This window comes from Eucyclogobius newberryi, unplaced genomic scaffold, assembly GCF_026437365.1.
Source record: "Eucyclogobius newberryi isolate DKJ021-1_F unplaced genomic scaffold, fEucNew1.0.hap1 SCAF_22, whole genome shotgun sequence".
In the NCBI taxonomy this organism is placed as follows: domain Eukaryota; kingdom Metazoa; phylum Chordata; class Actinopteri; order Gobiiformes; family Gobiidae; genus Eucyclogobius; species Eucyclogobius newberryi.
In genome coordinates this window covers 19,034,571-19,048,011 of record NW_027315857.1, presented here as the reverse complement: position 1 = coordinate 19,048,011, position 13,441 = coordinate 19,034,571, and the positions used below count along the sequence as shown (strand labels likewise).

General features: G+C 41.3%; 2 protein-coding genes across 2 annotated transcripts in view; one reads left to right on the top strand and one right to left on the bottom strand.

The window, feature by feature from the left end:
- Window positions 1–746: 746 nt before the first annotated feature.
- On the top strand, window positions 747–6,077 carry pnp5a (purine nucleoside phosphorylase 5a). The gene is made up of 6 exons (XM_072458462.1): window positions 747–891; window positions 1,581–1,750; window positions 2,809–2,912; window positions 3,004–3,179; window positions 4,913–5,103; window positions 5,817–6,077. The coding sequence occupies exons 1-6, from the start codon at window positions 869–871 to the stop codon at window positions 6,032–6,034; spliced, it is 882 nt and encodes a 293-aa protein (XP_072314563.1). The 5' UTR covers window positions 747–868; the 3' UTR covers window positions 6,035–6,077.
- A 1,131-nt stretch (window positions 6,078–7,208) lies between these two features.
- The window catches only part of capn1 (calpain 1), a 46,051-nt gene continuing 39,818 nt past the window's right edge, over window positions 7,209–13,441 (bottom strand). The window contains exons 18-21 of the mRNA XM_072458463.1: window positions 12,982–13,060; window positions 11,291–11,407; window positions 11,125–11,183; window positions 7,209–9,635 (exon numbers count right to left, since the gene is read on the bottom strand). Of these exons, the coding sequence (XP_072314564.1) occupies window positions 9,609–9,635; window positions 11,125–11,183; window positions 11,291–11,407; window positions 12,982–13,060 (282 nt within the window). The 3' untranslated portion in view covers window positions 7,209–9,608. The remainder of the gene's footprint in view (window positions 9,636–11,124; window positions 11,184–11,290; window positions 11,408–12,981; window positions 13,061–13,441) is intronic.

Below are 13,441 nucleotides of genomic sequence, written 5' to 3'. Positions count from 1 at the left end.
ACCCTCCACCCTTCACCCTCCACCCTCCACCCTTCACCCTTCACCCTTCACCCTCCACCCCTCCACCCTTCACCCTCCACCCCTCACCCTCCACCCTCCACCCTTCACCCTTCACCCTTCACCCTCCACCCTTCACCCTCCACCCTCCACCCTTCACCCTTCACCCTTCACCCTCCACCCCTCCACCCTTCACCCTCCACCCCTCACCCTCCACCCTCCACCCCTTCACCCTTCACCCTCCACCCTCCACCCTTCACCCTCCACCCTTCACCCTTCACCTTCCACCCTCCACCCTTCACCCTCCACCCTCCACCCTTCACCCTTCACCCTTCAAAACATAAACACTGCTGTTGAGAAAGACATGGACACGTGACGTTCAAAACAATGCGTCCTCTGACTCGTTCATCATCGTGACGCGTCCTCACGACAAACGGGAATCACGAGATCAAATTAATTGATAAATAAATAAAGCACATTTCTTCCTTCTGTTTTTTTTTTTTGTGTGTTACCATCAGCCACGACATTAAACATTAACCTGGACAAACTGGACCTTTACGTCGGAAATGAAAAAGGTGTGTCCGTTCAGCCAATGGCGCGGCAGGATTCGAGTGCGTCATCAGTCGCTAGGGGCGGGGCGGCGGGGCGGCGCGCGTCTATAATAAAGCGGGCGCGTGTTCTTCCCGTTCAGACTCCAGCACGAAACCCACGAGGAAAACTGTCCCGAGGAAGCACCGCGTTATCTCCAGAGAATAAACCCGCCTCAGCGACGCACCGAAGCCGCTTTATCCAGACTTTTCTTAATTCTTGGTGATTTGGACCTAAATTAACCACATCTTTCACGTTTTTTCCACATTTCCACACTTCAATTATGCTTCCCGAGACTAGCAAATGGTAAGCTGTACATTCAAAGTCATGTATTTTTTGGTGCGCGTCGTGCCGCAGTGTCGCGAGTTCGAATCCCGGCTCCGACCAGTCACCGCATGTCCTCCCTTCTCTCTCGCCCCCGTTTCACGCTCGGCTGCCGTGTCTAATAAAGCTGACGGGCCGTAACGTCCTTAAAAGGCAATAAAAGTCGTGGTATTTTCGTGCGGTGCCAAAATAGTAAGTAAAAAAGTACATGCGCATGCGCCGTAGTGGGCCATTCATTCTCGTAATCCCGTTAGAGTGAGGTTTGGGGCGGACTTTTTGGGGTTAAAGTTATGTAACTTCAGTTTTTTTTGTTCTTGGCCTGGTTCTTCCATCTACATCTACAAAATAAAGTAAAAACATTAAAAAATATACAGAAATTAGGCAACAAACGCTGAATAATGTTAGATCACAATTGCAAACTTATCAAAAGCCTCACTATAGAATGTGTGAAAGTCATAATTAAAGCATGCTAGTTATTTCTGGACTTTGTTTTTTCAATATAATCCAATAATAAAAACATTTGTTGCAATTAACAAAGCAATAAACAGTAACGTGGTCAGTACATTTAGTTTTAATTTGATTTTAAAAGACCGTCTGGACTCATTTGAACTCCTGACTCCATTCCCGTTCCCCCTTGTGACCTTTTCTTTCTTCTTCTCCCTCTTGTGCAGCTACAGCTACGATGACTGCAAAGGCACGGCGGACTGGCTGCTGGCCCAGACCGACATCCGCCCCACCGTCGGCATCGTGTGCGGCTCCGGCCTGGGCGGGCTGGCCGACATGCTGAAGGACCAGGTGGCGTTCAACTACAAGGACATCCCCGACTTCCCCCAGAGCACGGGTGAGTCCGGTCAAGGCGTCGTCGTGAGGAATCGAGAATCACGCAATTGTGTCACTCTGGGCCTGAATTCCAGTCATTTCCTGCCCACGCCACCGATCGAGCACAAGCTAGATTTATGTGTAGGCAGGAGGTGAAGTACATGGTCTGCTATTGTCCTTCTCAGTCACGATAGGCGGCTGGGAAGGGCATCAGGGAGAAAATGAAAGAATAAAAAAAGGGCTATAAATAGTAGTATTATCTATCTAAAGTTAAAGCCCCCTGTGGTTTAGTTCTATAGACTAAACGAAGACCAACTTTATTGATCCACCAGGGAAATTACTTAGAAAAGGCAAGTCACACATTAATGATGATAATAATAATATAATAATGATAATAATACAGTGCAAAAACTTAGTAAATATACAATATATCTGGGCTGTGTAGAAGAGGTGGGTTAAGTAAATACAGTGCAAAGATAAAAGTGGTGCTTTGACATGACATAAGGTTGTCTATTGCATAAGGTTTGTACACTTCTGGATGTACAAGATTATGAGGTTAATCAATAATCGTGATGCTTTAGGTCACAATGTAACTGTAAAGACTAAATCAATTATAATCCTGACATTTTTAGAATATATATATATATATATATATATTTTTTTTTTTTTAATCAAATTTGTAGAAAAGTGACAATTTCGCAACCAAATTAAGTCTTTTTTTTTTAGCAAAATTAAAAGAAATGTGATGATTTTAGAAGCAAAATCAAGTCCTTTTTTGCTCAATCTTTCCTCAAAAGAAGTCAACCCAAACGTAAAGTGCTTTTATTTTATAGCTTCTCGTTTATGTCAAATTAATCATTCAGAAGGCTTGATTACATAAAACATGTCACATATTGAGAAGCGATAATGTGTTAAGAAAACAAGAAGGAAAGAAAATGTTGGATTTTATTGTCGTTTTGGTCGTAAATATGAAATCTGGCCATTTACTCTCAATAATCATTCCTCTAACATTTGACCTCGTTACACTTATTGTTACACCGTATATCATAAGCATACTGAACGTTTCCGTCTTGTTCCCAGTTCATGGACACGCTGGGCGACTGGTGTTCGGGACGCTGAAAGGAAGACCCTGTGTGTGTATGCAAGGACGCTTCCACCTGTACGAGGGCTACTCCATCCAGAAGGTGGGTTTTCTGAAACGTCGTCCACGCGTTCGGACAATTCACACTATTGCTTAGATTGACCTTTGCCGTTCACCGCGCGCTTGCATCCCAGATCACGCTCCCGATGCGCATCTTCAAGCTCCTGGGCGTGGAAACGGTCATCCTCACCAACGCGGCGGGCGGGCTCAACGAGGACTTCAAAGTGGGCGACGTCATGATCATTAAGGACCACATCAACATGCCGGGGTTCGCCGGAGTCAACCCGCTGGGCGGCCCCAACGACGACAGGCAAGTTTGAGAAATATGGCGTGTGTGTGTTCCTTTTAATTGGGACGAATGTTTAAAAGAAATCGTCCTAATTTGATAGTTGTAATCGCTATCTGGACAATACAGACTCTAAAACGCATACGAAAAAGAGCTTTTACAACAACGACTGACATTATTACATTTTTTTAATCAATAATACACTTTCTTTGTTAACATTCTGTCTGGACGCCTTCAGTCACCATTTGTCAACCTTTATTTGGTTTATAATGTATTTTAAAAGTCTTGAAAGTACAACAGAAATAATCGTTTTAAATTTTTCGCTAGCTAGTCGACTTCGAATTTAATCGCGTTAACATTGGCAATGAGATGTATTTGAAGTGTCTTGATGCAATATAAAAGGTAAATCGACAAAGTCCGTTTAGTTTCGCAGCAAAACACACAAAAGGTTAAAGATGCAATTGATTTAACCTGTTACCATCCACCTATTTTCGCCCTGTGCACAATGGTTGGACCCAAATGGCATTGCTTATTAAAAGAGGATCTTATGTTCCACATGTAAGTGTGATGCATCATTAGAAAGCTTAGGCCTTCTAGTTTCTGCAGATGTGCACATGACACACTGTCAGGGCTTCAGAACTTACACTACAGAGGCCCAAACATAAACAAAACATCCTTTTTTAGTCTCGCCTGAATATTGTCAATTTGTAATGGTTCTGAGCATGACATACTTCATTGTGTGCATATGCTGTTCACTGTACATGATGTTTATCTTGTTGACAACAACTGTGTAAAGTTTCAGATCTCTAGGAACAGGCATTTTGGTGCTGTTGACCTTTTTGTATCAAAAAGTATATTCGGAACAAGTGATCCAAATATGTGCCAACTGTGCCAAACTGTTTTATTACAATTTTAGCTCCTCTATGATCATAAAACATACATTTTGATGTTTTGTAGGCCACTAATACCTATTATAACTGCTAAAAACAATATATGTTAAAAAAAAAAAAACGTCATTAGCATGCGGCGCTATTTAGATGTAAACAGACTAATCCATGTGCGTCGCAAGCGGCGCATTTTTTTTGCGGAGGCTGTAGCAAACAAACCCGTGGACAGAAAAAATAGTGGATGGTCTCATTCTGTAGGTAACAGTCTGAAGAAAAGAAGGATACCCAACATTATTTTATAAGTCAAACAGGTCATTTGTTATGGACGGAGAAATGCGCCGGACAAGCGCATTCTCGTCCGGCGAGAAACGAAGAAAAGTTTGTTTACTTGACAATATCTCGAAATCGGATAACTTCAGGAAAAATACAAGTGGATATTGTTTTTCAATGGTTCCTTACGGACAGACTGAGTACAAGGATGTACAGAATTAAAGCCGTTTCGTCCGTCATAAACAGCAAACAGGTAGGACATGCGTTTGTAAAAGTTGAGACTTTCTCGCAAACTATTGGCAATTGCTTCTTGGGGCATATTATTCAATAATCAATGACATATTCGTTTTGTTGAGAAAATAAGCTTTAAAATGATGTATGGCTTGCTGGTATTGACCACGGAAATAAAAGTGATGATGTAAGAGAATATTTGAGATATAGAAAATGCTCGCCGGCGTACAGGTGGGTGGTAACAGGTTAACAACTTTTTGGCCAACGAAAAACGCCTTTGAAACATTTTTTCTCGCTTCCTTTGGGCGGGTTTTTAAAAATGTCGATGTTCTCCGCACTTTGGTTTTAACCCTCCGTCGCCCTCTGCAGGTTCGGCGTGCGCTTCCCCTGCATGTCCGACGCCTACGACCCCGGGCTGAGGCAGTTGGCCATGGACGTGGCGCAGGAGCTGGGCTACGAGGACTTCATAAAGGAGGGCGTCTACTGCGTGGTGGGGGGCCCTTCGTTTGAGACCATCGCCGAGTCTAGACTGCTCTACAAGCTGGGAGTAGACGCCGTCGGTGAGTGGACCGTTAGAGATTAGACACGGGCCTTTTTGATCTTAGTCTGCGTTGATTCATTTGGCTTCAAGAGCATTTATAAACGAGAAAAGAGGAAAAACACAACACATCAGTCTCCATTCCATCTAGTGCTCCATCTGCATCTGCATGACTGAAAAGGGGAACTTTATTGATATATAATGTGCCGTACAGAAGTCAAATATTCTTATTAATTCAGGTCTTTTTATTAGCAAAAACAGTTCACTTAATGAAGCTCAAAATTATGATTTATATTTCTTCAATAAAAAATAAGTTGAAAAATGAAAAAAAAAAAAAAATTACATCCGTCTCCTGTTTCTCTTTCCTTGCGTTTGTCAATATATTTATTATTAGAAAAAAATAATAATACTAAGAAAAAGGAGAAGAAAAAGTGTGATAATTAAGATTAAAATTAATAAAAAAGAAATAGACTTATAATTAAAATCAAAAAATAAAATAAATATATACAACAAAATAAAATAAAAATAAAAGGGACTAAACGAGCTAGACCCTGCTGAATAAATATGAATGTGCCCCAATTTATTGTAAATACAGTTGTTTTTGTAGCTTTACATACAATTTTGAGTCAATAATCACATTTTAGTATTGATTAAAATGATCAAAACTACCGGTCTAACCCGCGCTCATCTCAGCCACCTTCAAACTTACCTATCGACTCTGCATCTCTGTTCCAGGCATGAGCACGGCCCCGGAGGTGATTGTGGCCCGGCACTGCGGCATGCGCGTCTTCGCCCTGTCGCTGATCACAAACCAATCGGTGATGGACTACGACAGCGAGGAGAAGGCCAACCACGAGGAGGTGCTCCAGACGGGGAAGCACCGGGCGGAGCAGCTGGAGAGGCTGGTGACCACGATGGTGACCAGGATCGAGCACAACAACAACTACGCCTGAAAGACTCGTGCGGAAAGACCAGACGTGCGGAAAAGTGCAAACGTTTAAGGGACGACGGGAGAAGTCTGCTCTTATAGTGACAAGACGTTAGGAATGGGGCAAACGGAAAGGCATCCATGGGCTTCAGAGCGAGGGAACACAATTAGCACAGTTGCCATAGCGATTAGGAATTTAACTGGTGAAAAGTGCTCGAGATTATGACCCAAAAAAAGGACGAACTGGTAGATACGGACAAAAAGTTGTGTTTGTTTTTATATTCTTTAGTGTTTCTCCTTTTAATATGATGAAAATATATAAGTTTGGTTTGCAATCACAATTTAAACTACAATTTTGATATATTTAAGTTGATTCCCTCTTCAAAAGAATTAATCCATTAGTTTTAATAAATTCTTTAGTGGTTTTTTGGCTTATAGAAAAGGAGAACTTGTAGTTTTTGTGCCCTTCTTTATCAATACAAGACTTATTCTGCACTCTTGTTGTTGCCCTTAGTTCTACTTTTTATTTTTCTGTATTTATTTTTGTAAAGCCCAAATTCGTAACAGCAGTGCCTTCGCTCAGCTTCACAAAAATGTTGATTCAACCAACGGAAAGTTAGAAAATCAAACGGTGAAACCCAAAAACGTTTGCACATTTCTGTATGTTGAAACCTTGTAATATATATATATATATATATATATATATATATATATATATATATATATATATATATATATATATATATATATATATATATAAAGAAGACCCCATTTAACAACATTATTTATCCTTTTAACGTTAAGATCTTATTGGGCTGTTATTTTAAGTCTTAGGTCAAAATGTCGTCTGAGAAATCTTAAACCAAATCATCAAAGTGCACCTTGTAAACCTTCCTGTAACAACGGTTTCCAGATTAACTTATAATGAAACTTTTTATAGCTTTTTAAACTTAAACTGTTTGATCAATGTGTAAAGAAAATTTAACTTAACAATGAATGTGAATATTTGATGTATTTTACTGTATATTATATTATTTGAACTGCTTTTTTGTATTTGAATCTTGTTACTAAAGGCTATTTATTACAATATTTATTCTCTGTGTTGTGTTTATTTTTTAGAATTCAAACATTCGACATTCAAGTTCAACCAGGTTTTTTTTTATTGTCAAAGTAATTAAAAAACAATATGTTACATAAAAGAAGTGTAAAACAATTGCTGAAAATGATAAGGCGAAACTCAATGCTGGCATTTTCCATCACAGGCAGAACAAAAGACTTGGCAATCACTACATTATAAACTGGAAAAAAAATAAAAACATTGGTAGAGTAATTGGTAGAAAAGTCTACTGTATACATTGTTATATAATATGCTCTGTTTATTTTTAAAGGCGTTCAAAGCTGCCTTTTCTAAAATGCACAATCAGGCGTAATATTATAACCACCTGCCAGGGGCGCGGCTACACTGTCTCCACTCAGAGGGGGCACCAGGCCTGTAAAACTGTGTTAAACCATTAAAAAATTAGGTTTAATTGTATTTATTTCAGTTGTTTATTGCGTCATCTGACCCAATTTCACCAAAGCTGACCGTTTTCAATCAAAAAAGAGCTTAAATACAGTGTCATCATTTCAACATCATAGCGCGACCCCCGGGGGACACTGTATTTCATGCATTTTTGATTAAAAACATGATGTCAGATAACACAATATGCAACTCAGACACAATTAAACCTTGAATTGATCACAGATAACAATCTAATCAACTGCATGCTCACGTTTGTGTTTATTTACCGGAACGATTTCCTCATTTGTTACATTTGTTGTATCTGTTATAGTTCTGGTGATATAATCAAAGTAACTGAACTTGACATTATTTTGAGAGGGGTGGCACCTGTAGCGGCCAATCAGATTCCGGGGGGAAAAGGGCCCGCCCTACAATCACATTTAGGTCACAATTTAATCGTAAAAAGGCTTCACAAATAATTGTGTACAAAGTGTGAATTGGATCTAGACACAGACGGATAAAATGGTGGCTTTTTATGTCCAATTAACGTTACTCTCACTCATAAAGTCTGATAAGTTTCATAAATCTGGTGTAAAGAATAGTGAATCTGTTTTAGACTGAAACATTTTTCCATTTCTTTCTTTTATTTCTTTCGATTTTTGGGTAAAATTGTAAAGAAATTGTTGATTTTTTTCTTTTAATTCTTGAAATTTTTTGGGTAAAATTGTGATGTTTTATTTTATTTCTTTACAATTTTTGGATCAAATTGTAAAGAAATTGTGATGTTTTCTTTTATTTCTTAATTCTTTTGGGGTAAAATTGTAAAGAAATTGTGATGTTTTCTTTTATTTCTTTATTATTCTTATGTTTTATTATTACCATTACATTATCTCTACTCACTAAAAGGTATCCCCATGACAACATACCGGCAGTCTTAACATGTGGTCATAATGTTAAGGCTGATGGTGGCACATTAACGTTAAAACACTTTGAATTCCCCGGTTAAATGAAGCAGACGGACATCGCATGCATCTACACACCTCAAACTGTCGACCCTTCACCCGAATTTCCTTGTTCCCTTCAAAATAAAGCACGATTATACAACGCCGACACATCCCTTTGTTGCATTCACTCCCAGACGCTTGTAAAAGTTCATATTTCGGCTGTAAAAAGTGCCATGCATAAAAGAGATAACCATGTTTAAAAAGTACATTTGATTCTGCATTAATTGCCGTGGCCGGACCAGCAGTGTCGCTACAAAGGCAAGATTTGGACATTCGAAAATGAGCACGCGATGTTCCTCCTGAATACAGTACTCGCTTTGACATCAGAATCTGAAAATCATACTGTCAAACGTTTGCAGCAAATTTACAGGCGGCGCTGAATGTCTTGATAAAAACGTACAGTGAAGAAATGTACAATAAACGTAAAATGTGATCGATATTTTGACTATTTCTGTTAGCATTTTGTTGCCAGATCAGTCGAATAACAAGCGCGTCATACTCTGCCGTCTTCGGAAATACTAATTGGCTGTTTGGCAACTAAAAGAGGTGATAAGGCAACGAAATATCGCATCATTTCACCTTTTAAAAATGCAGAAGTGCAAGGTTGAAATTGGCGTTAAGTCTTGATATAAGCATTTCATTTTGCTTTTGTAAACATTTGATCCTTTTCTAAGACACACTTTCTATTTTATAAACTCTTAAACACATAAAAAATACGATTTTGAGTCTAATTTGATATCTCAGACCATAGTTTTGTTGCTATGTTTTTTGCTGTATAGTATATAATTGGCTGCTCATGGATACACAGGAAAAACAACACATCTTATACAAGTTAGAATCAGGCGAAGTATATTCTGACGTATTGTTTTTCTTCATTCAAGTGCAATACTGTATTTCTAGACGCAACAGAATGCACTTGGCTACTTATAACTAATGTAAGATGGCCGTTTTCGCAGTGCGCTACTGTTTAAACTACATTTTGGCACGTGCACAACGGACCTCGTACATCCGCGTTGGCCCCTGGAGCTGGAAAAAAAAAGGCACTTCTGTAAAAGACACTGCAGCCGGCGACGGTCACTGGGCTGCGTCCACGTCTACGCGAACATGGTCAGCGAAATCCACTAAGGAGAGGAAATGACGCACGTGAATACAGTTAAACGAGTCATAAAACGTACAAAAGATGTTGTGTGCGGACAGAGGTGAAGGAGCCTGAGTAACTCTAAGGGATAGTCACAAATGTATGATCCACTAATGTCATTATTTGTTAGAGATTGCTAGAAAATGGTGTGTTTGTGAGACGACCAAGGCATTCAACGTCATGCCAGTTCTTTTGTTTCATGCAGATAAGCCCAGTAATAACAGATATGAACCATAAAACAGCTCAACATAGAAATACTTCACAATTATGTTTTAGAACTGGAGGCGAGTCGTATTGGACAGCGTTTGAGCTGCTGTGTCATGGTCACCGTCTGGTCTGGTGATGTATAGTTTGTCTTGTTTTATACATGCGTTCGCGGTGATGTCATACAGCCGGGACTTCCCCATAGCGGCCATTTTAAAAGGGGCACGCGATATATATAAAAAACAACATGACTGCATCCTTTTCTACGGCATAACGAGCTACGAATACTTTCTTTAGACGATAACGGCAAAACTAAGGCACACGACAAAGCTATACTTTCTTGGTCAGTCAACAGAGCAATGTCCTAACAGATTAAGCAGGCATTTTGGCCTCATATTTCCTGGATTCCGTATGTAGCAGACGTGCTGTTGTGCCCCTTTCAAAATGGCGGACTCGGTTGCCACTGCACAAGTTCCCGGATGTGCGAACGCATGTATTCACAGGTTTTCTGTCTCTGCTCCTCTTCGTTTCCCCCTCCCTTCCTGTTCTCCTCTCTGGTTACCGCCCCCTTGTCTCTCTGGTTACCGCCACCTTGTCTCTCTGGTTACCGCCCCCTTGTCTCTCTGGTTACCGCCCCCTTGTCTCTCTGGTTACCGCCCCCTTGTCTCTCAGCTCATCACAGGCTCTCCTCACCTGTGCGTGGGTTCACAGCTGTATCTGGTTGTTTATCACTGGGTGTAGTATTTCAGGTGTTTGTTTCCTCTGCGTCAGTGCGAGATTGTCTGCGTTGCCCTGTTTAGCCCCAGCATTCGAGCGTTCTGATATTTCGATTCCTGTTCTGACTCTGACTTCTGATTCTTGCCTACCCCTCATGATCCTGTTTGCCGTCATCGACCTTGAGTATTCCTTCTGCCTGACCTCTGACATTGCCGTTTGCCCGTGTACAAAACCTGGAACGGATTTATGACTATGACTCTCGCCTGGTCTCTGACACCGCTGTATGCTGGATCTGACCACCGCTGGAAGGACTTTGTATTTTTTCTGTTTTGTTCAATTAAAGACTGTTAAATCATCGCCTGTTTCCAGCTCTGTAATTGGCTCCGTTCTGCTGTTCGTGACACTATGACCACATTATTTTCTCTATAATGGCAAGACAACTACTGTGCCCATCAAACTGCTGATCTTTTTAAATTAAACTACTGTAATAATTACCAGAACGCTTTAATTATGGAAGTGCGTATTGTATATCGCAAAAACCAAAAACGTACCTGGACAAAATCTAGCTGTATGACATTATCTTTATCCGTGTCCAGTGTCACGAAGGTCTCTGCGAAACAAAAAGACAAGACCATTTAGATCTTCAATATTTCTTCAATAAAACGCATGGGCCACGACAGGACCGAGGTCTGAATCCGGACGAGCGCGTGGACTTACTGTACATGGTTTCCAAACGGACCAAACACGTGACGAAGTTGTCAAAGTCGACCGTCATGTCGGCCTCGGTGTAGCGGAGGATGATGAGCTGGAAGAGCTGGTTGTTCAAGTTAAAACCTACAAAAAAAACAATGGAAAGGTAATCGAGGATAAGATGTGATACAAAATTAGTCCGCAATACTATAGGCAAGACAAGTTTATTTGTAGGGCACATTTCATACACAAAGTGCTTCACACAACAGGAAAAAATGCATTCAAATCACAAATAAATGACAGACCACACACATAACATTCCAGACACGCTTTCCCATATTTATTTGACATCGCAGCATGACCGGCGTCTCCAGGATGGACACATCACTTTAAATTCATTCTTTCCCATATCAGCGTGCTATCTGCATCTGCACACGTCTGTGCTGAGCGTATGTATCTTTATAATATCTATATAATGTGTCCAATCGTTCTTGTTACGTGCTTGTTAATGAACATACATGACACACATGCTGTAAACACTCTCATAAACACTCAGTATAATCGTGTGTCTTGCCCCCTTTGCCCCCCTGTGGGACCTGGCATCGCCCCCGCCCGAGGCCCCTTCCTGCTCAGCGTCCCAGATCTGGTATGACCGCGGGCTGTGTTTACGTGTGAGTGCCTGTGTTTACATGTGACGGGAGCACGCTCTAACTGCTCTTGTGTTTTCTCTACACACAGGCCCGGGACACAGGGCCAGGACACAGGAGCGTGCAGGGACTTTTAGAGATGCAGACTGACCCCGGTCCCCTGCGTGAAGGGTCCTAATGAGAAGGGTTCTAATGAGCTAAACTACTAAACTAATACTACCTGTATTTGTACTGTAACTAACATCTGATTGTTACAAACACAAACACAGACTTATCTCTAAAGATAGTCTTTAAGTCCGCTGCTGTTGCTTCACTTCTCTGCACATGCTCAGGGGCCCCTGAACACGGCCTCTGAACACGGCCTCTGAACACGGCCTCTGAACCCGGCCTCTGAATCCGGCCTCTGAATCCGGCCTCTGAATCCGGCCTCTGAACACGGCCTTTAAACGCGGCCCCTGAACGTGGCCTTTAAAACACGGCCCCCTAACGCGGCCCCCGAACACGGCCCCCGAACACGGCCTCTGAACACGGCCTCTGAACCCGGCCTCTGAACCCGGCCTCTGAATCCGGCCTCTGAACACGGCCTTTAAACGCGGCCTTTAAACGCGGCCCCTGAACGTGGCCTTTAAAACACGGCCCCCTAACGCGGCCCCTGAACACGGCCCCTGAACACGGCCCCTGAACACGGCCCCTGAACACGGCCCCTGAACACGGCCCCTGAACACGGCCCCTGAACACGGCCACAGCTGGTGTTGGCCTCAGAACATTTAAATATAAAAAGATAAATAAAAAAAATATTATGGGTTTACAGTACTTAACACTGACTTGCAATATACGCACTATGTATCATGATCGTATATCGTCCCAGCTCTAATAAATGCGATGTGCTTTGCTGGAATGTTCCACGGTATGGCATTGAACATATATAGTGTGTATTTATTCAATTATAAATGTTTTCAGTGCTCAAAACATGCATTCCAGTTAAAGCAATGACTTTTCCATGTAGACAAAATGTGGCACAATCATCCAGAAGAGTGACTTTAAGTATGAAAACGTGAGTTCTCCAAATACCTGCGGATCCCAGGGCCTTCCTCATTTCATAGGAGCTCATTGTGCCCGATTTGTCACAGTCAAACTCTCGGAAAATGGTCTAAAATGTGCAACGGGAAAGAAAGGAAACGGTTATAAATGTGTTGCAGACGTGAAGGTTGTGCTCCTGTCTGGAAGTATTGGCAAAAGCACAAAACAAACCATGTGATGACGCAAGGGCACTGAAAACCAGCCAATAACAGCAGACTAAATCAACAGCAGGAGACGCGAGGATCCATTGATTGTACGATATGATTCACATTCACATTCTGTCTTAAGGTTGGCCGTTTTGTGTGTTGAACGGCAATGATTAACATCTTTCTCTTTAATGTTCAGCAAATCTACATTTTTTCCTATTAAAAACAAATACAGAAATGCTACAATCAGATAAAATGTTGGACTGGGATTGATTAAAATCAGGTTTTAATTCACATTTTTGTCT

Bases quoted from the DNA above. Each gene is read 5' to 3' on its own strand.
- pnp5a (XM_072458462.1), top strand. From the start codon at position 869: ATGCTTCCCGAGACTAGCAAATG. The intron at 1,751-2,808 runs GTGAGTCCGGTC...TCTTGTTCCCAG, and splicing joins CGACTTCCCCCAGAGCACGG to TTCATGGACACGCTGGGCGA. The intron at 3,180-4,912 runs GCAAGTTTGAGA...CGCCCTCTGCAG, and splicing joins GGCGGCCCCAACGACGACAG to GTTCGGCGTGCGCTTCCCCT.